Source organism: Copadichromis virginalis, linkage group LG15 (assembly GCF_057382275.1).
Source record: "Copadichromis virginalis isolate Kocher_CV1m ecotype Utaka linkage group LG15, C_Virginalis_male_GT1.1, whole genome shotgun sequence".
Taxonomy (NCBI): Eukaryota; Metazoa; Chordata; class Actinopteri; order Cichliformes; family Cichlidae; genus Copadichromis; species Copadichromis virginalis.
The window spans coordinates 21,045,573-21,068,530 of NC_140632.1; the positions used below are offsets into that span (position 1 = coordinate 21,045,573).

At 38.5% G+C, this 22,958-nt stretch overlaps 1 protein-coding gene across 2 annotated transcripts in view; it reads right to left on the bottom strand.

Annotated features, from left to right (window-relative positions):
* igf2r (insulin-like growth factor 2 receptor) overlaps positions 1–21,820 on the bottom strand; it is a 49,010-nt gene extending 27,190 nt beyond the window's left edge. For both annotated transcript variants that reach the window (XM_085432408.1, XM_085432407.1), the window contains exons 1-11: positions 21,613–21,820; positions 19,661–19,800; positions 9,272–9,390; positions 6,150–6,248; positions 5,550–5,682; positions 4,193–4,304; positions 3,728–3,836; positions 3,381–3,540; positions 1,397–1,586; positions 1,015–1,118; positions 436–600 (exon numbers count right to left, since the gene is read on the bottom strand). In XM_085432408.1, coding sequence (XP_085288534.1) covers positions 436–600; positions 1,015–1,118; positions 1,397–1,586; positions 3,381–3,540; positions 3,728–3,836; positions 4,193–4,304; positions 5,550–5,682; positions 6,150–6,248; positions 9,272–9,390; positions 19,661–19,800; positions 21,613–21,743 — 1,462 coding nt within the window. In that variant the 5' untranslated portion in view covers positions 21,744–21,820. The remainder of the gene's footprint in view (positions 1–435; positions 601–1,014; positions 1,119–1,396; positions 1,587–3,380; positions 3,541–3,727; positions 3,837–4,192; positions 4,305–5,549; positions 5,683–6,149; positions 6,249–9,271; positions 9,391–19,660; positions 19,801–21,612) is intronic.
* Between the last annotated feature and the right edge of the window lie 1,138 nt (positions 21,821–22,958).

Here is a 22,958-nt window from a genome sequence, read left to right on the forward strand (position 1 = left end):
TAGATCGACAGTTTTCAAAGTGAAATACAGAAATTCTTTATGCTGAGTAAATAAACTTAAGCATATGGTATTTGTAGTTAGGTATATACATGTATTTATGTAGCTATGTACCCCATTTCCTCCTTAACAGGTCGGCCAATCTGAACCAAACTTAATACCAACATCACTGCACGACAACGACATGAAAAATTATAATAAATCCCAATACTTTTAATTTTCCAAGATATATTATGTCATTTCATCATCATCATCCCGTGTCACTCATATGTAACCTAACAGTCACCAAAAGTTGCACCAGGGAAGAAATTGTGCTCAAGTCACCGCTAAACACTAAATTAAGAATTTAAAAAGGCACCACCTGCCAAAAACTAGGCTTTTGGTGGAAAAGCAAAACCATTAGTGGAAGAAAAATTTAACTGATCTGTTAAAACTCACCTGGGTATCTTGTGAGGGGTGAAAGGTCATAACGCTTGTTGCCATCTGTGACCCGACATAACAGATCCTCCTTCTCTTTGACGCAGGCAAACGCCGTATCCCAGTTAAAATAATAAGTGCAGTCGGTTTCCCCAGCAAACACTGGATTCCCTCGCCCGCCGTGGGCTGCAAGAATTAAAGGCAAATAATATAGAAGTAGTTAATAAAGACTGAACTTCACCTGAAACTCCATATTTATACATTAAAGGAACAATGTGCAAATTATACAAGGTGAGCCTTACAATCATTTCTTATTTATTTAAATGGAAATTGTGCATTTATTTTATGAATGTGAATTTTATTAGAGTTGTCTTAGAGATCAACTCCAACGATGCTCATGAAAACTAAATATTATTTCGATTTCCCTTTTTGGAGTTTGACCTCCTATTTGCCTTGTCTGTGCAATTTGCTTTGTTTTACAAGGCAGAACACCGTGTAACTCTTTTACTATACAGATATGTCCGCTCCGTTTTTTATTCTACTGCCAGGTGGTGCCAAGAATTTCAGCATCTGTGAGAAAGCAGAAACAAGTTGACTCACAAGCAGTCTTGTTGCACTGAAAGTTGATGATGGTCATTCTCTCAAAGCCAGAGGAGCATTTGAGGCCATCTGGATAGATCAGAGTCAGATCTCCATCTGAATAACTGAAGAGGAGGAAAAACAATGGAAAGGGGAAGTAAGGGGGTTGGAAAAGCAAGATTTGCTCTACAGTTCCATGCTCATGGATCAATGTCAGGATATCATTTTGACAATTTACACATCTCAACAAGCAAGTTTATTAAATCAAATTAGAAAACTTATTTTCAAAACCATCTTTGATCCTTTTGTATTTCGTGATTCTCTGACGAATAGTGATCACGGCCAGTGGACTATTCCACACCCATACTCCTATACACACACTTCACAAACACACAGAAATTACCGTAATGTCTGGTTCTGATATTGTCCAGCCACAATCTTCCTTCCTTCGCCATTCTTCACCTGGCAGGATGATATGAACGGCCCGTCACCACATTCCTGAGTGGGAACCCTACCACATATGTTCAGGTAGTAGATGTAGCTGTCAGGTGTGCCACTGGGCCCAGACTGTGTATAGTATGGATGATCCGAAGCTACAAACACAAGAAAGCATTTGAAGGTTTCAGTCAACATGTTACTGATTTTTATCTTACTGCACATTACCTATTAGGAATATCAACAGAACCAATAACTACTTTTCAATATCAAAATTCTGACAACATGATAACTACACATATATGTATGTGTATAATGTTTGTTTATACATATATAATACATATAGCTAGATGATAGTTAGCTTAGCTAAGGCTGGAGGCAGCTCTTCTAAAACTCTTATTAAACTGTACAAACTGTTGCTTAATATGTGGAAGATCAAAACAGGACATAATGTAAGAATTTGCGAACACCTGGTATATGTGTTTTGTTTTGTTTTTAAATAACCGTCGAATAAAACCTATGTTTGAATTTCCTGGACCCTGAAAATGTTGAAGAATATCAAAGCCTCTTAAGGTTTTTCCACTTTTTCTATTAAGCTAAAAATGAAGGAAGCATACTGGCTGCATCTCAGCACAGCGCTCAAAAAACTCATCAGATCTCACTCCAGTGACCTGCTGGAGGTCATTTTGTAAGGCTCTAGTAGAGCTCATCCTGTTCTACCCTTGCACAAAGGAGCAGATACTCATCCTGCTGATCGGTTAAGGACTTTCTATGGCTTTGTCCAGCTCTCCTGGAGTAACTGTCTATATCCTGGAATCTCTATTATGCTCTTGAAACTGTGCTGGAAACACAAACCTAGTGGCAATGGTACATATTGATGTGCCATCATTGAGGAGGCTGAACTAGTGAAAAAACAGTCAGAAAAGATGAGGGGAGAAAAATGTCAGTGGGCTCTCCACCTATAGAACCATTCCTGTTTTGGGGGTTGTCACCGTATTGCCCCCAGCACACCTATTCTTAATTTCATGACATCAAATATGATTAGCAACCCCCTCTGCTACTTATTTGAGTAGGTCAATATTCCAGACATTTAATAGGCTTCCTTTAATTTTTTGAGCAGTGTACAAAAGAAAATGTGATGCCTTTTTATCTTATCCATAAAAAAAAAAAAAAGGGAGGGGGGGGGGGGGGGGGAAGAAAATCACTGATGGCCATTGATTTGAAATAAGCAGTTTGTCAATTTAAAGAACAAGAAAAATGTTTATACAGTCACACCAAAAAATGAAGCAGGCCGAGATCTGAAAACAAATATGAGAAAAACATCTTTTTCCTTAAGTTTTTCACTTGAAACTATCCTTTTGTCCCGAACTGCAGACTGCATCGTGGCACACAGACTTCAAATGGACTGTGGCAGTGAGTGGAAAAACCTTTCACATTTCTAACAAAACCAGGAGGTTCATACACCATTTAGTCATAAAGTCACTTCCTCTAAATGGGCCTAAAAAAAGCAGCAACATGAGACAGTTAAATATGTAAAACAAGTTTTGTGTAACTGCCAAAAAACTAAATACAATGTTTGAGCTTTATTTTGCTTTTACACTACACTTCTTCAATTTAATTCAGTTTTATTTATATAAACAACAGCTGCCTTAAGGCAACTGACAGTTTTGTTTTTACTAGCAGCCCTTTGATAGTTACAACCTTATTTTTCTAATTGTAGAAACCAGTTTGAGGAACAAGGATGTATTTGTCACATGGCAGCATTTGTAAAGCTAATAACTCGTCATGTTAATCTGACATCAGCTGAGTGTGGTTTACTACTACTTTATTTTTATTTGCATTTGATTTTAATAGTTCCCCCATTGACATTTCATTCTTCATACAACTATAAGGAATAACTTATAAAAGGTTGTTTAAGCTGTTTAAGATGTTTTAGAGGAACAAAAACTTACAGGCTAAAGTGAGAGGAGTTAGGTCTATGGAGATGTCATGCTGTTCGCTGGTCAGTTTGCAGGTATGGCTCTCCAGATAGTCTCTGTGACAAGCGTATTCAGTGACCCACTCCACCTCGTAATGGCAGTTTGGCTTAGCTATCATCGTAGGAGGGCTGCTCTGTGAATGTGAAAATTAAGTAAAGTTAGGGGTTATGGTTCATTCTGCTAGCTGTGCAAAAAAACAAAAACAAAACACCCCCCCTCCCAAAAAAACAACAACAATAATAACAATGATAACAATGAGTATGAATACATTTTAAGCAGTGAAACAAACAATTCATCATGAAGACTGTAGCGTAACCTACCAAATGCCTGCTTGATGGGCATCTGAAGGTGATGTTGACTGCTGGTTTGCTTGATCCACAGATTGCTGGAGGATTCGAGTCGTCACTTAAAGAATACTGTAAACTCAAGCTGGAGAGGAAAAAGTGCAAGAAGTATGAAAAACTACTAAGAAAAGGTCTTCTTTTCATGTTTATTTTTTCATATAACCAGTCGGTGCTGACTTAACCTGTGTTCAAACTTACCAAAGGTTATGTCAACACATACATGTATTTAAAAACATGACTATAGCACATCTGCACATTCTTGACCTTCTGATAATCTTTTATTCCTGCATATACTGCCTCTTAGACTGCCAAGATTAGAATTTAACTTCAAGTTTCAACTCTAAACCTGAAGCACCAGACTTAGAAGACAGCTCCAAAAACAAGCTTCAGGAGAGCCATACCTGCAAACTTCACTGTCATAAACAAACATGAAGAAAGTACCTGTCATCAGTCATTAGCTCTAGCTGCTGGGTAGGAAAACCCATGTTGTATGAGCCATCTTGTGTGACGAGGCAGGCTGCAGAGCCCTCTGTACAGCCTTTGTCTGGAAGGTCTGAGAGACGATTGAGGAGAACATGAGATTTAAAAAAAAGATTCTTAAATTTCTTCTTGTTAGAAAACTAATTCAGTGTGATGACGATATGCAGGACAGCATGTAAACAGTCACAAGTCCCTGCCCCTTTGTTTACAGCTGCTTAACGGGTGTTAAACAGCACTGAGCTTGGTGTTCCTCCGAGCAACATTTTTTCACATCACTACTGGTGTCATTTGGTGAACACAATTCTTTGGTTCACCCTCACCAATGTGTTAGTGTTTTGTTTTTTGACTGAAGCAAACAGCTTGATCTCAGTGGGAAAAAAGAAAAAAAGCCTCAAGAGTATTTTACACCATCTGCTCCGCACCAAACAGCATAAACGTAAAAACAGTGACTATGTCGTGGAAAATTTGGCAACAGTGTGTGCTATGCAATGCAGTGAGCAATGCTGCAACTTTTACACAACAGAACCCAAGCAACCACTCAGTAGGATGCATTGTGATTGGCCTGTTTAGCACTGTCAGTTCTGTGAATGTCAGTTTTTAAATTCAACAGTGAGAGACTTAGAATCATCTCTTCAATAGAACTCTGGCCCCAGTGAGAATAATCACCTATGCCTTTGCACACCTTAGCTTATTTGACAACTTATAGTGGGTTAACCACCTTCAAGACAATCAAGGGGACAGCCCTCCCCTATTAGTGGTTAAATACCCGGCAGTCTCCATCAGTCGTCTTAGAACTGAACCGGGCTCTTAATGAGAGAAAAAACATCTTATTAACACCAGATGTTTTGTCCAGCTGCCTTCTTTTCAAGCCCTCAAAGCCAAACACAGAGCTAAAACCATGTAAATAGTGGAATCTGGAATCCATGTAAATGAAATGACAGAAACATGAAAACTACAAGTAATTATATATTTAATTTTAACACCTTGATTTTTTTTATTTTACATTTAAATTGAAAATTTTAATTTGCAAAAGCACCACTATTGCTTTTATTTCTATTGCTTTCCAGTAATTGCTTTGTTTAACATACAATGTGGCGACGCTATGCAATATTTTATTGTGCCACGTTATAGTAATGACCATCTATAGACCTTCAAGGAATGGACCTAGATTTAGGGAATACATGAAAACAAAGAAGAAGGGCCTTTAAACAGGCTCCCTTTCTGCTCTGTGCACACTTTGTCAATGTAGTGTTCCTCAAAACAAAAAAACCCCTCATTATTACAGAATCCAATCACTTCCTTTCCTTCAAGTACTCACTGAGACTGCGGCAGATGTTGATGTAGAAGTCTATGCTGTCTTCGCCGTCGTCCACTAGATAGCCATCTTTCAGTTTTATCAGAGGACTGAGGTCATGCTTCCTCCCATCAGAGTCAAACACGTAGCAGGGCACCTGGGCAAAGAAGAGCTGGATTAACTCTACAATACAGATGTATTCGTGCACCACTTTATGCTGCATTCACAAAAAAGCCCCCCCTCAACAGTTTTACTATTGTGTTACCACAAACTTTGCACGTGTGTTTATAGCTATCTGATAATACACAACTTAGTAACTGTGATCATGGATATATCATACTCTTTGGTTTATTTTGTTGCTTTTAACATTTTCCTGAACAAATTTATTTCACACATTTTTTCAAATGTTTCCACATTAACAGGATCACTGTCACAACATGTGACCCATTTTCTGCACAGATAAACGCTGTAAACATCTTCGCAGTGATGGAATATGGTTATACAGCTTTCCATTTCCTCTTCAGCTCATTGTGTTTAATCACAGTGAAGATTTCATTCCTTCTTTCTTCTAAATGTAAAAGTCTGTTGAATGAGTCAGCGACCCCATCAGATGCTCCACCGCACCTCTTTATGTGGCTTGAATTTGTCTTTCTTGCAGGCAGCGTAGGTCTTCCACTCAAAGTAATGCACGCACTGAGACACGGTCACAAACTCTGGAGTCCCCTGCAGAACAAAGACAGGAACATGAGTAAGAAAGGTAGTTTCATGTTGACACAGGTGATGAATGCATGCTAAAGTATACGGCACATCATCGTCCATGACATCAAAGATTTAAGCATTTAAGATGCTGAATGTGTCATTGTTTCCATTATCACAGAGAAATACAGAGTATTAACCTTTGTTGTAGTTATATTGTGGGGAGGAACTTCTAAGTAAGTGTTGAGCCTCAAACAAACACAACCACAGCCTGCTGCTGCTTCTGGATTTGCTGATGGTTCAGTGCTTCATTCAGAGTTTCTCAAAAACTCTTTGACAGCAGCATTGTTTTTTAAATTCCAGGTCTTCTCCACATTTTAGCTGCTGTTTTACAGAGTCAAAAACAACAACATTTTCTCCCATTAATCCCTTTTACTTTACTGTCATAATTGTGTATTCTAATATTACAAATGCTTAAAATTTCAAATGACGACATAAAAGATCAGTGCATGTACAAATAATGCCAGCCTATAGCTGTGTAACATGAGAGCAGATATTCTTAATAGGGCCACCTTAGGCGAGCTGATACCCCCACACAGGCACTGTTTGGTTGGTTCGAAGAAAGGTAAAGAGTTAAAATTGTTGGAGACAATGGATGAATTAACGGGTGTGAACTAAGTATTGGATAAACCAGGATTATTTTGAGCTGTGAATCGTGCAGTGCTACTCTAGCAGTCCTTTTTAGTGGACTGAAAGGACATCTCTGAATGCTTCACAAGACGTCACTCCATTTCACTGATCCTCAAGCCAATGCTGAACATTGCAACCTTAACCTTTATTAAACAGGTAATCCCATTGAGACTCAGCTTCTCATTTACAGGAGAGACCTGTTCAGACAGCAATAAATAACAATAAAAAAAAAGTAGTAAAAAAAGAGGTAAAATTAAAAACTTAAAAACTTAAAGACATATATATTGGGCATATGACAGTAAAGGGAAACAGGAACATAATTTGTTTGCTAGAAAATTCCAAAAGTGATTAATAATAAACACATCAAGGATTAACTTCTAGCCCAATAACCTTTATTTATTTTCCTAAATGTACTGATAAAAATAGAGATAGAGGATTTAACTATAACATCTATAACATTACCATTTAGACCGGACTTAAAAAGGAGGGGTAAACTACAACAACAAAGTAAATATAGGAATAACGTTAAAGCGCTCGGTTTTTTAAAACTCTTTTGCAACATGTCTGAAACAAGGCACAGTTCTGTTAAGATAACGTCTACTATAATCTGCATTTTGCTGTCATCACTTCTTTTCAGCATTTAGTGATTTGCCCTAAAAATTGTGGAAGCCACTTTTATTTCTCCCCGTCGTACACTCTGAAACAGAAAACTCCTCTTTGTTTCTCGACAGGAAATGATACTTCAACCCACCACTCACCCACCCCATCAAAACCACAGATACACACAACGCAGCGAGCAGGATCACGCTATGAGGTATCAGTCATTATTCTACATCATTTCCAGTCACAGATTCACTGACAAGCAGCGACAGGAATCCAACAATCATCATCTTAGAGTTGTTACGTTTCGTTTTAGCAAAAGCGACTTCCAAATGTTTGTTTCACTTTCAATCAATTAACTTAGTGTTTTAGTTTTTTGTCTTTTGCACATTTCTCCACACAGACACAAATACCTGATGAAACAACAGAGCGCCATTTAACTTCCTGTATTGAAAAACAGGATGTTTAATACTTTGTATCCAAAAGACATCGAAAGTGTCAGCAAAAACACGCAATAAACTTGACCTTCTGTGCATCTTAATTTTAGAATAAATAAGGTAATTAACCTCAAATTCATTTGTGGATTGTACTTGTCTTCCTGTTATAAACTTAACATATTTCTAAAGTCTGTTTGAATAGGTGAGCTGCACTGTTTGTAAAATACAGATAATCTTCCAAAACATTTTTCCCTCTCTCTGTGTCAACTGACAAAATCTGCCTTTAGGAACAATTACGTAAAATCAAATATCACAATATCACAAATGTCCTACCTCCTCTAATGGATTACCCATCATTTGTGCAATCACTCTGCACAGCAGCAACCTTTGGGGGCTAAATAATGATGTCAATGTCAAGTGCTAACTCCACAGACTCCCCTGCTGAAAGCCCTTGAACATATGAGCTGAAAATGACATGTGTAAAACCTGATTCAAATACAGAGTCTGGACAGATCATTTCCACTTGCCACCTTCCTATGCATCACACAGCTATTAAAGATTAATGTTATGTTTTACTAATGATGTTTGGATTAAAAGAGCAACAACAGAATGCCAACACACAATGTCTTTTGATCCATCCATCCATGTATTTAGCTTACTTGTATGTTATTTCCATGCACTAATCAGCATTGTGTATGGAAGTGTATGGATAAACTCTGCACACCAAGCTAGTGTTATAGCTAAAACTTGACACTCAACTTGTCCAAATATGGTGAATTCTCTCTCCTAAAAAAGGAGCATGTGCCAAGGTGGCAGTGTGATTAGCAATGCATGGTTGCATGTAGCTTTCCTTACACAGGGAGCTCTGCTTTCTCCCTTCATCGTTCATAAAGGTTAAAAAGAGAGCGAGAGATGAAAAAAGAAAAGGTGTCCATAAAGATGAAGCCAAGGCTTCAAAATAGTAGTTCACATGCTAATTGGTGGACACCATGATTCATGCTGCAAGTAAGATTTATTATTCAGAACCTGTTTACTATGCCATGCTTCCATTCTGACCCATGTATATAACACACAATGTGACTAAACTATGTCAAAAGTTTACATCTAATGTTACTGCAGCACATCAGTGGCTGAACGATTGCAGAGACTGCTGCTGCACAACACGTCAGCACACACCAGGTGTTAGTGGACAAAGGAAATTCATGTAGAACATCGAACAGTTAGTTTGATATTTTCTGTGCATTCCCATTAACGCAGCTATTGAACAACAGGTAATCATTCATCTAAGAATATTTGGTATATTCTTCTGATTGTCAGTCTTACCATGGTTTTCCCACACTGGAAGCTGATGCTGGTCTGAATCTTGTTGTTGCTTCCAGGACAAGTTTGCGTGCTGTTGAAATCCAGCACAGTGTCAGAGAGCTTCTGCAGCGAAAGGTCACCTGTACATTTGGCAAAGACAAAGAAAACAGTCATTACAAAATAATAACATGCATGTAAAGAGTTAAATGACTGAAAATCATTAAACCCTAAATTACATAATATAACAACAGGTCAGAGAAACCTTGAAGTGGTGATTCATTTTAACATCAGAAATGGTAGCTTTCCTTTAGATCAATGTAAATTCATTTAACTTGATGTGGACAGATCACATAGATCACTGAGCTTGCCAGCACGAAAACATTTATCTAATAAAGGTATGACAAAGATCGTTCAGTTGGTACAACAAACATACATACACAGGCTCTCGTTCTCAGACCATTCATCCCAAACAGTCACTGAGACAGTTTGGCAGAATAATGTTGTTGCCCTCCAACATCCACTGACCCAGCAGGTCAATGTAAACTCTGCATCGCATTTCCAAATCACCAGACGGCTCTGTACCTTAACATTTTGACCCTGGTGTCTGTACACTGTCATTAATCATTTCAAAGCACTACAAAACAGAAAACTGGCAGCAGTGGGAAGTCTTGTGCATGTTAAGAATTTGACTTGATTTAAGACTCAGCCTGTTAAATAAACTCACCGCAAGTCAGGCAGACGAAAAGCTAAGATAATAAAATGTTACAAGCTGAAAAATGCTGTGTAGCTTCAAAAAACAAATCTGGATCAAACATCCAAAGACCTCAGTGATGAGCTGTGTGTGTTTAATTGATCATTTGAGTTTAGGGCAATCAATCTAATTTTGAAAATTTAGCAACACTTGTAGCTTCCATCGATTACTAAAATAAAACAATCAAGATATAATGCTTATTGATCCTCATTTTTGCCTTCCGGGACTTCTGTTTCCTTTACTTCCTCTGGTTTAATTAGTTGTTTTACACTTTTTTATTGGTTTAGTTTAGCTGGTTTACAGGTTTTCATTAGATGCGACATATTAAAGCGTGATCTCTGAACGCTCTGATAAGACTACTATCACGAGAACACAATAAAGGAGTGTAACTAAACAACCATGTGACCTACTAACACTGACAGCTACTGCAGGTCTTCAAACTACTGAACTTGGCTGAAACACGGCTCACGTCCCTGCCTGTAATATTCAGTTACAGTGGTTATCTGTTGTTCTTTAGCAGCTGGCACAACATAGATAAGAAGCAATGAAATTCAGTATGCAGCATGTATGGATTTAACAGAAATGTATCTACATAATTTGATTAGATGAGCTCAGATGCTGCTTAGAAGCTGGCTGTAAGAAAATTAATGTTCACATATTTTGAAAAGCAACAAAATTAGCAATGCTTTCTCCTTGTAGTTTACTGTAATAAACAGATTTATTTATTTTTATTATTATTTGTCCACGGTCTACCTCTCTGCAAAGTATCAGGAAATTTCTCTTGGCAGTCTTTTAGATGACATTGAACACACAGAAGCTGAAAGCCTTGCAAACACAATAGTAAAAGACAGTGAAACCCTAGGATCAGCCTAAGAGCTACTTTCCTCTTATAGAGTGGAGGAAGCGTTCATTGCTCCAAAGATTTTGACTTCAGGAAGTACAGGAGACGAGAATGTCAAAGTGTGTGAGAGAACAGTGCGTGGTTTCTGAGCACAGTCACTAGACAGCATGGATAAAGGCTCGAGCAGGCAGTAAACAGCACAAGAGAGAAGGAGGGGGAGAGGAAGCCTGAGTCATGTCTGTGTTAGTCAGCGTGAATGCCTGATGATGTGTTCCCGGGTCATGTGATAAATCAGCTGATGTGACTGAACTTCAGCTCAGCTGATCAGCACTTCATGTTGTCCATGCTTGTCTTTTTTCACTTTACACGTGGGCGCTTCCTCATAAGAAAAATAACTAAAGCTTAATGAAGACAATCTAATGAAATAAGCTGGAAATGCAGGCCACAGATGCACTCAGGAGTCAGACGAGCAGTACCATACACCACTTTGTCACCAGAGGAAGGTCATGACCTCAAGCTGCAGGATAAGTTGTTGTTGTGGGACTGAAATAAATCTGTCTGGCAGCCAGACAAAAAACAAAGGCAGGGATATAACTGAGGTTGAGAAAAATCCTCAAACAATCACCGCGAGCTTATGTCATATCAGCGACAGTGGCTATAAAGATGCGATTTATTAAATAAATATCTCTTTAAATATTTCAGTGAAAAGAACTGGTTTTAAATACCATGTGTTAATTAACCCTTTATTAAAGGTGCAAATGCAACACAAACGTGTCTGTTAATGAACGATGATGGAAGCAGCACATTGGTCACCTGGTCCAAACAAACCCTTTTATTAGTGGTTTCTAAACAGTTGGGCATTCCTCCTCCCAGACGGCCCAATGCTTTGGGCTGTTTGCACTCACAGGGAGAGAAAAAAAAAATGTGGAGCACAACCAAAGCTGAATGAATCTGATTGATGTGGGAACAATAAAGAAGAAAGAGAGCATTCACGCCTGTTTGCAAGATTCATTGAGATGGCATAAACAGCAGTTTATGCCATCTCAATCCTCTCATCAATTAGAGGATTTTTAAGAAGGAAAGAAGTGACACTCGTCAAACATGAAGTGAGGATATTAAGACAAAACACATCTTGTCTGAGATTTACTTTCACATATCTGCTGAGTTACAGCCTGCGGCAGCAGCTCCCATTGCTTTTTTTTAATAACTTTACTTCCTGATGAAGTTAAAACTAATTGCTTATTGTTTTTTATACAAAGGTGAAATGGAAATCCTTTGTTTTGTAAGTCATATAAAAGTTGAGTATTAGGAGTATGCTTATGCTAATTTTTTCCTCATGTTCTTGGCAATGGAGTCTCTTTACTATTCCCCGAAGAGCTACTCAGCCAATGACGGGGTTTCGATGCTAGACAAGTTTCAGTGATCATCATGGGGAATATGAGGCATCTCTCAGGGTGCTTATTAAGCCTTAAACAGCACCGTGAGTCCAGTTTGATGCATTTTGTTGAGCATTGCAAAGAGGCAATGCTACACTCATACAGTGTAACGAAACATGGCTTCGGGGCTTCTCCGGTGGACTGGGACATTAATCTGAGCGGTAAGAAGGAATGTGGCAAGACTGCACTAGCTGTGATTGAAACGTGGTGCCATCCTGGATATGTTACTGCAAAGAAACATTTGTGGCCTGAATACTGAAGATGAAGAAATGCATCCATGTGACTCGCTGAGGGAATTTGTCATTGCTGCTGCTGCTGCTGTTTGAATCAACACACCGTTTGGATTCCTCTGTCAGCTGATGCAAGGCTCATCCCAACAACTGTGGCTGTGTGAATGGATGAGGATAATAAATGGGTCCAGATGGTCCTCAACACCACTTAATGACCATACAACTGAACACTCTCTCCAAAATCTTAGTCGCAGATACAGGAAATCGTTACCACCTCAGCCTGTAATATTTACATTCATTTTAGATTCAAGCTTTTGTATCATATTCGATTTTGAGATCTTCACTTTTTCTACAACTTCACAATTTTTAAGATAAATTGTCTCATCTCACATCATCGTTATCATCTTGAATCAAAATAGCTGATGTGTTGGGCCAGAAAACAGAAAACAAATTCAACTCCTTGAGCTTGACTTTGGAATCAATTCTAAGGAGTACCAAACCATTTTCCCCCTCTCAACAGAAGGACAGAATGAATACTTCTTGGACTGTAAAAGGAACAATAGACTTGTTCTGTAAACAGGAAAAAAAAGTAACGGAGTGGAGTAGAACAGAAAAGCAAAGCAGACCAGAGCATAACACAGACAATGGTCGACAAGGTCTGTGATGAATTCTAGTGGCTCATGATTTACTCTGGTGAAGACTTTTATTTTGGCCAAGAACTACTCTGAACAAACATATTTAGTTCATTATCAAGTAATAGAAAAAAAGAAAGTCAAATTCTGGCATTTTAAAAGACTAAAAACATTTTTAGCTAAAAAGAGGTGTTGTTCTGCTAAATGTCTACTTTATGAGATCTAATAGTTCTCATAACACTTCTTTTTGTTTTGATTTATCACCTTACAAGTTCTGAGAGCCCAACGTCACTTTTTAAATGGTTAGAAGAACCAACAAAGAACCACATTTAAAAGACCTGACAGGCACTTTTGGTTAATAAAGCCATCAATCATCAGATTGATTCCAAAGTAATTCTTATTTGACTAGTTTATAGATTTGATGTCTTCATTTGATTACACCAGTTCTATTTAACTTAATTAATTTTGCAGGTCCTGAGACAAAGCGTTTTCTTTGTTTCCAAAAACAAACCATGACAGAAAAAGTTGGAGAGCCACTCGCTCGGCTGAATTGCAAAAAGACGATGGACCCCTCAAACAATTTGGGGGACGATGAATAAAGACACTGAGACACAAGAGGCCTTTAAAGACAGATGCTGTTTGTGGATGTTGCTGACACACAGCATCGGCAGCATCAGCAGACCGATCAGCACAGAGACGGGATCTCTGATGAAGCTCTGAAAGACAATTAGCACTGTAACCCCTGCTGTCAGCAACAACACTGAAATTTTCCAAAAGAAAAACAGTACTAATGTTCTCACTTGTCATCCTACGAAACAGGAAAGTGCAATAATATATGCACCTTCTAAACCAAATAAGGTCTCTCTTCCAAAAGTATTAAAAATTTATACTCAAAATTATGTAATTATGAGCCTTTTTTCTTTTTTAATACTTTGACACGATCAACAGAAAAGTAATTATTATACGTGATTTGAATATATTCAAACACAATACTGCACATTTTAAAGAGCATTTATAAACCGTTTTGTGACATCTTGTAGGGAAAAAATGAAATGAAAATGAAAAATGAAAATGAATGAAATGAAAAAAAATGATTGAAAGGAAAATCCAAAGTATATTCAAGCATGTTGTGATTTCATTTTGGGGGGGGGGGGTTGTGGTCTTCAAAAACTAAAAATAAATCGGAAATTAACTTTCTCCATCAGTGCTCCTGCGACAATAGAGGCAACACCATGCAGAATACGCTGTAGCTGCCCGTTTATGCATTAATTTATTCGCTTCACAGCGTGATGAACTATTGCATTTTCAGTTTATGGAAGTTAAATGTCACAGATGAGCAAACGGCACTATGTGAAAGGAGGGTTTCATTCTGGCATTTTAATATGTAAACAGTATTTAACCTTTGGCGTTGCTCTGTTTGATAGCATCCTCTCGTGTCCCTCTTATCTAATTTTTTTAAACAGACTCATATATTCTTACAAAGTGCAGGCTTTGACTGTACTGCAGATGGATCATGAGACATTATTAGCAATAAGTAGACTTTCATAACTACTTTTAACATTCAAGTTTAATTAACATGAAATGTTGACATTTAAAATTGAAGCAGAATGAAAAAAGTAATAATTATAATAATTTCTCCACTTTCAAGTATTTTTTGTTCCTGAACTTTTCTTACATCTTTCATTAGCAGTGAAATGGCACAGTGCTGAGGCTAGAAGTAAAGTGATGGAAACCATTAAATCTTTAGAGGATCGAAGGGAATCAGTGAAGTTTCTGTAACGATTGTTTAGTGACTAAATGTTTAGGTAGGCCACAGCAAGTTTTCAGACTTTGAAATGAGCCACTGCAGTCTCACATTTGGGAACAGCTGGCATCAACATTACAATGACACCGACAATAAATAATAATAAATCATAAGCACATTAACAGGCTACCTACAGTGGGGCAAAAAAGTATTTAGTCAGCCACCGATTGTGCAAGTTCCCCCACTTAAAATGATGACAGAGGTCAGTAATTTGCACCAGAGGTACACTTCAACTGTGAGAGACAGAATGTGAAAAAAAAATCCATGAATTCACATGGTAGGATTTGTAAAGAATTTATTCGTAAATCAGGGTGGAAAATAAGTATTTGGTCACCTCAAACAAGGAAAATCTCTAGCTCTCACAGACCTGTAACGTCTTCTGTAAGAAGCTTTTCTGTCCCCCACTCGTTACCTGTATGAATGGCACCTGTTTGAACTCATCATCTGTATAAAAGACACCTGTCCACAGCCTCAAACAGTCAGACTCCAAACTCCGCCATGGCCAAGACCAAAGAGCTTTCGAAGGACACCAGGAAAAGTATTGTAGACCTGCACCAGACTGGGAAGAGTGAATCTACAATAGGCAAGCAGCTTGGTGTGAAAAAATCAACTGTGGGAGCAATCATCAGAAAATGGAAGACATACAAGACCACTGATAATCTCCCTCGATCTGGGGCTCCACGCAAGATCTCATCCCGTGGGGTCAAAATGATCATGAGAACGGTGAGCAAAGATCCCAGAACCACACGGGGGGACCTGGTGAATAACCTGCAGAGAGCTGGGACCAAAGTAACAAAGGTCACCATCAGTAACACACTACAACGGCAGGGAATCAAATCCCGCAGTGCCAGACGTGTTCCGCTGCTGAAGCCAGTGCATGTCCAGGCCCGTCTGAAGTTTGCCAGAGAGCACATGGATGATACAGCAGAGGATTGGGAGAATGTCATGTGGTCAGATGAAACCAAAGTAGAACTTTTTGGTATAAACTCAACTCGTCGTGTTTGGAGGAAGAAGAATACTGAGTTGCATCCCAAGAACACCATACCTACTGTGAAGCATGGGGGTGGAAACATCATGCTATGGGGCTGTTTTTCTGCCAAGGGGACAGGACGACTGATCCGTAGGGATGGGTATCGAAAACCGGTTCTTGTTGAGAACCGGTTCCCACTGTTTCAATTCCTTGGAATCGCTTGCCACTTTTAAAAACGATTCCCTTATCGATTCCAGTCGCCCCGAATGACGTCATCACGTTGAGTAGCGTCTTTTACCCAGTAGGAAACACGGCGCCTGAGCGGCGCAAACGCTCAAAAGTTTGGTTACACTTTATGAGAAAGGATGACAACAGGGCAACGTGCAATACTTGCAAAGTAGAGATTTCATCAAAGGGAGGAAACACTACGAATATGCAAAAGCATTTGCTCAAAAAACACGCGATTGCTTTCAACGAATGTCGTGTTTTTGATCCGCTCCGGACTAGCGAAGCTCAACCCAGCAGCAGCGGTAGCGTTTCCACGTCCTCTCCCGTTAATACTGCAGGTAACTAATCAATTAGCATTGCATATTATGTTAGCGCGATTTACCTTATTACAAAACCTGCTATTACTGTGCGTTGCATTTAGATAACCATGATGAGAGAGACAGAGTCTGGCTGGCTCAGATGCTGGCAGTTCTCGCTGCAGTCTACCGGTAGCGTCTCCTTTCAGGCCAGGATAGACGAATGTCACCGAGCAGTGACTAAGTTTGTGGTCAAAGGCTTGCACCCATTTGCCACAGCAGATGCCCCCGATTTCACTTTGGTAAGTGAATGTGTTTAATTGTAGGCAGGGACATTACTGGATATTCTTGTGTAATTGCTACAGAATAATTTATGTTAAACTTTGTTATTGCTACAGGAGAATATTAATTTTATTATTTTACATATACATTTTTTTTCCTGGGGACCCTGTGACACCCCATTGAAGAGCCGTAGGCTGTGGATCTCTTAAGATCTCACTGTTGGGTTTGTAAGGCCATGTTACTCCTAAATTTCTATCTTGTTCAAAGAGAAGATATAAAACAAAGTTCTAAGCTAATCGACTTTAGTGTTCTCCTTTTTAAAAAAAAAGAATCGATAAGAGAATCGATAAGGAATCGAATCGTTAAACAGAATCGAAAATGGAATCGGAATCGTTAAAATCTTATCAATACCCATCCCTACTGATCCGTGTTAAGGACAGAATGAATGGGGCCATGTATCGTGAGATTTTGAGCCAAAACCTCCTTCCATCAGTGAGAACTCTGAAGATGAAACGAGGCTGGGTCTTCCAACATGACAATGATCCAAAACACACCGCCCGGGCAACAAAGGAGTGGCTCCGTAAGAAGCATTTGAAAGTCCTGGAGTGGCCTAGCCAGTCTCCAGACCTCAACCCCATAGAAAATCTGTGGCGGGAGTTGAAAGTCCGTGTTGCTCGGCGACAGCCCCAAAACATCACTGCTCTCGAGAAGATCTGCATGGAGGAATGGGCCAAAATACCAGCTACTGTGTGTGCAAACCTGGTAAAGACCTATAGTAAACGTTTGACCTCTGTTATTGCCAACAAAGGTTATGTTACAAAGTATTGAGTTGTATTTTTGTCATTGACCAAATACTTATTTTCCACCCTGATTTACAAATAAATTCTTTACAAATCCTACCATGTGGATTCATGGATTTTTTTTTTCACATTCTGTCTCTCACAGTTGAAGTGTACCTCTGGTGCAAATTACTGACCTCTGTCATCATTTTAGGTGGGGGAACTTGCACAATCGGTGGCTGACTAAATACTTTTTTGCCCCACTGTATATAGGCAAGCTGTAGTTAGCAAATAATTTGTATGAGGAAAAGTTTTTTAAATAAGTACATAAATAAAACACTTTCCTTCCCTCTGACTTTTCACAATTTTGACCCTGTAAAGACATGTTATATTAGGATTCTAGACCAAAAAAAACAAAACAAAGATCAGTTCTACAGAAGACACACTTTTCTCTACAAAACATTTGCCTTTTAGCAGGACTTCAAGGTTCAAGACAAAGTCCAGTTTCATGCGTCATTCAGACACAAAATGAAGAGTGCACATATTACCAAATTGTGCGTAAAATATAATATTTAGCATCCACAGGATGTACACGTTTTCAACACATCCCCATTAACGATCTGTAAAGCACTCTGTCGTGTGACTGTCATGAGACACAGCTAACAGCATGCTTGCAAACAGACCAAAATGATTGTAAGATAAAATCCTTTTTACAGCAATAAGATGCTTGAATGTGCACAGGACACCAACTAATGAGGATTTTCAGTCAGCAGTAACCTGTTTGTTTTTCCATACAAGCCTAAAGCTAACGCCTAAAACTCAACTCTCAAATTAGCAGGAATTAGATTAACTCATTTCCTTTAACTCTTAGCCAAACACACACGCGCTCTATCACTGGCCACACAATAAACATCGCTCTCAGAACAGCGAAAGTTACTTAACGTAGCGTCTTGCTGTAGTACTATCATGGAAATTGCACTGTATTCACGCTGAAGACAACATACTGAGTTTCTATATTACTAGCACTATACTACTATAATGAGCCATCTGGATGCTGCCATGCCTGGCTGATTTGTGATTCAAGACGCTGTCCTACTGACATCAATTCAGTGCTGTTTATATAGAGCCAAATAATAAGATCAGTCATCCCAGGGCACTTTACACTATTGTTGAAAGGATCCCAAATAAAACCAGACCAGTGGTGGGCGGATGTCTGTCTCAGTAGGTTGTAGTGAGAACAGTCTGACTCAAGAAGTAGACTGTTTGTGTTAGCTTTCTACTACATGAAGCATCTTCCACCCTTTTTGCTGTTGAGAGTTTTCAAAATCCTTTGGACAAAAACCTCAAAGCCAACAGCCATCAAGCTGTATACCCAACCTAACGGCACTAAAAAGCATCTTTATGGTCTATCCGTATATATAGGGAATAACTTCTCCATTTGGATCTTCTTAAAGCTTTAAAGCCATGGCTGCTGTGGCTGACAGGTGTCCTGATACATGAACGTAGGTCTCATCTTCTCTACTTTAAATTAGTTAACTGCATCGCTCCAGCACATTTGTGCTTCTAGGGGCATTTCTGGAGCATATCTTAATGTATGGTAGAGGTCATCCATTTTTTTGATGAGCAACATATGCAGGATTATGCATTTCAGGCTTTAAATCAGCATCTCTCATCCACTTTCAATGGGGATGACATCGTGCATCACCCAAACTGAATTGTGAATTTGTTGTTTTGCTTAGTTTGCAGTGTTTGGCATGAAAAACTTTTCAAGTGCCAGCTAATCAGCTAAAGTCATGAAAATAACCCGAGAGAGTGAGATGACTGCCTGTCCATTCAACAAGAAAATCAAAGAGAAGTTGATCGCTGTGGTTAGTCTGCTGTGTATGTAGAAAGTTAGTAACACGAAGCCAGCCTGCTATGATGATTGTGTTTTGTATGGATACTAATACTGGATCTCAGGCTTAAGATGATAGTGACAGGTTTAAAAAACAAAACAAAACACTGAACTGAGCATTTTACCCCCTGCACCAGAATCATGATTTGTGCAGAACAGTCATTCTTCAGCATGATGGGACAGCAAGAGGAGGAACAGCTAACAAACAGTGGGCAGGTTGGTGGGCACTATAACCCACATAAAGAACAAGGCAGACAGAAAACTCACCAACAGACTGCTCTTTGTTGGTTGTGAGGTTTCGTAAACACATGGCAGTGTCAGCTCCACAGCTGGTTGGTGGTGAAGAGTCACAGAGCTTTAGTGTATATCTCACTTTATTATCTTGATCTATTGCCTCCCATTTATATCTGCAAGACAAGGAATAGAAGACAATAAGCAAATAGATACCCAGGAAATGAGCTTGTTGGCCCCGACCCCACAAAATTACAGTCTGGGACAACAAATGACTATCATTTCCACTGCTACTATAAAGATAAGTCATTGTTTTGGGCTGTAAATTTTTTTGAAAATTGTTAAAATAGTTACAATGAACAAATGGGAAATGAATCTTTAAAAATTTATACTGTGACTCGTGTTCTTTTACTTATTTCTCCTATAAAATAAATCACACTCATCTGTATAGCAAAAACACACTGACATATAAATGACAGTTTAAAATATCTAGTGGTTCACAGAAGTACAGCATTTATGTAAAAATTACGGTTCGTGCTTTGCAAATGTACGTTTTTCAGCTTTTTCCATCACGCAACCTTTGAGGAAATTTGAAGCTTTGACTTCTGATTTGACAAAACAAGAAATACAAACGTGCCTTCGAGTTTTAAATGATCTTCTTCTAAATTTACCACTTCAATCCTTGGCAGAAAATAACTGATGCCTTTCTCTAAATACCTAAAACTTAAATTTAAGGCATTCTTTTCTTTAACAAACAAATGTAACAATAACAATAAACAAAATGGACTAATCTGAGTTAAGTGAGATTAAACCAACTGGGATTAAAAACAGAGATAAGAAAGGAGGAGGTCATAAAATAATTTTTAAAAGCCCCATGCTTCCATTTCAGTGAGTGTGGAAAACACATGTGCAAGTCTTACACACACACACACACACACACACACACACACACACACACACACACACACACACACACACACACACACACGGTTTCACTTCTGATTTTTAACTAATATTGAAGTAATCTTTTTATGACACAGAAGTGAGGACAGTATTTAATGGTTGTATACTAAAATTTCCAACAGTTCAGAAATGCTCTTGTCATTTTCACTTTTATTAAAATATGAATTGATCATTAGCATCATTATTTCCCCCCTGTTGGGTATAACGTGATATGGTATTGTGTGATATTATGTTTTTCCTAATAAAACAGGTGCTGTAAAACCTAAAAAATACACAAATACACCGTGTTCTCTGAACGTAAGGAGTAATCCCACACATCAATACGGATATTGACCTAAACCAGACTGTAAAGGAACAGACGAGGAACAGAAACTATGGGAGAAGTTAACTGTAAGCCACGTGTGTTTCTAACCAAGGTCCTCGGAAGCTGCCAAATCGAGGTAATATTAACCCAGGCTGAACCTAAGCGTTGAGTCACCGGGTTATCATTTGCGCTTTATTGCTGAGTCAATATTTGAACAGCAGCTACTGAGACAACGCTCCACTAAAGAAGGACAACGCTGACTTTATTTTAACTCCCATATTTATGTTGTTATTCTCTTCCGGTGCGTTTATTTATATAAATACGCCGCTGCTCTGTGAGAAAAACGCAATGTTGTTAAGGTTTAACATTCCCCAATTAAGCACGGCAGTTTTGTGCACGTTTCGGCATTTATAGCTAAGCTTCACTTATTTCCTCGATGAACAAGAAAAACTAACTAGCATCGACGGTATGTGAGTTTCAGGGGTAGTCTGATTCAGCTGTACTGGTTTGCTAGCTGAATCAAACTTATTTAGGCTGTTTGCTAAATAAGAAATAAAACTACCTATGACTGGAAATAAGCATTAGTAGACATATTTCTCAATTCAGTTTATTTAGACGATGTGTGTACACGAGAGGACAACGGCTGCACCTTTAACGCTGTTAATCTGTCAGCAGCTGCAGTGTTTGTACCCCCAGAAGGTGTGTATGTGTGTGTTGTTACCTGCAGAGGTCCTGGTACCACGGGCTGTTGTTCTCCGTCGTTCCGGACCGAACCAACAAACAGCCTAGAAAGGCCGCGAACCACAGAGCCAGCTTCAGAGGCTCGAAGCGAGAACATTTATACCCAAACATAATGGTTACTGTACCGGGTAACGTCTGTGGAGCCTAACTAAGACGACATGATACAGCAGAGTGTCTCTGCTCCTCACCAAATCAGTAGGAAGTGACTTCATCACATGACAGGACATCACATGACTCTCATGATGTTGACTGAAGGGGCGTTCGCTGTCTGTGAGAAAAATCTGACATCTGAAAACGCGTGAAAAAGTGTCAAGTGTCAAGTGTGACGTAAGTAATAGCCAGGGGTAATAAAACAATTTTGCCTACTTCTTCACAACAGGTGGCCACAGAAGGAATTTGTGTCTCCTCCCGGATATCTGCTGCTTGTTAGGTAAACATGCAAGCCAATACACAAGCGAACCATTAGGAAAGGTTACAAATGAAAAAAAACCAAAAAAAAAAAAAAACCCCACACACCAAACAAATCAAACAAACCAACAAACAATAGAAACAAAAGCAATGTGTCAAACAGAAAAGGACAAACAAAATAACGAGAAAATGATCATACGTGAGGACATATAGCAAGAAAGTAATTGTAAATTTACATTTATGAATGTGGAAACTAGCAACAAGTAGCATTAACAGTAACAACAGTCACATCAACTCTTCTTCTTTCATTTTCATGATTTTTTGTGTTAAAGGGTAAGACATTATATGGATTTTTAAAAATTGTAATTTTTTTAAAGTGTTGAAATATTTTTATTGATGTCCAACAAATCCTAAAAATGACGTGTCTTACTGATGTTGTTTTATTGATATATTTTTTTAATCCCACATGCAATAAACCACTTTAAACTAAAAATCACACATATTTTTTTAACCATTTGTTATTATTGTAACTGTTTTGCGCTGTGCTGAACCAGATTCTTTTCCAAGTCATCACTTCAAACTTCACAAACTCTAAACCGTAGTTAATTGCTAATATTTGCATTTGATGACTTGAGACGACTGTTGGGCTGTAGTTTTAGATAAACAAACTGTAATTGGGCTGAATTAGATTTAATCATTTTTTCAGTTAATCAAGAAAATACACAACAGAACAAATTTACAACACAGTGCTACTCACTAACAAAAAACCCATGTCACACAATCATGACTTGAGCTATTGTAACTGTCAAACGTATGTACCTATCAAACCTACTTATCACCCCAATGCATCACTATTGATTAAAAAATGAATTAACAACAAGAAAAGATTTTATCACTCTTGTGATTCTCCAAGTGACA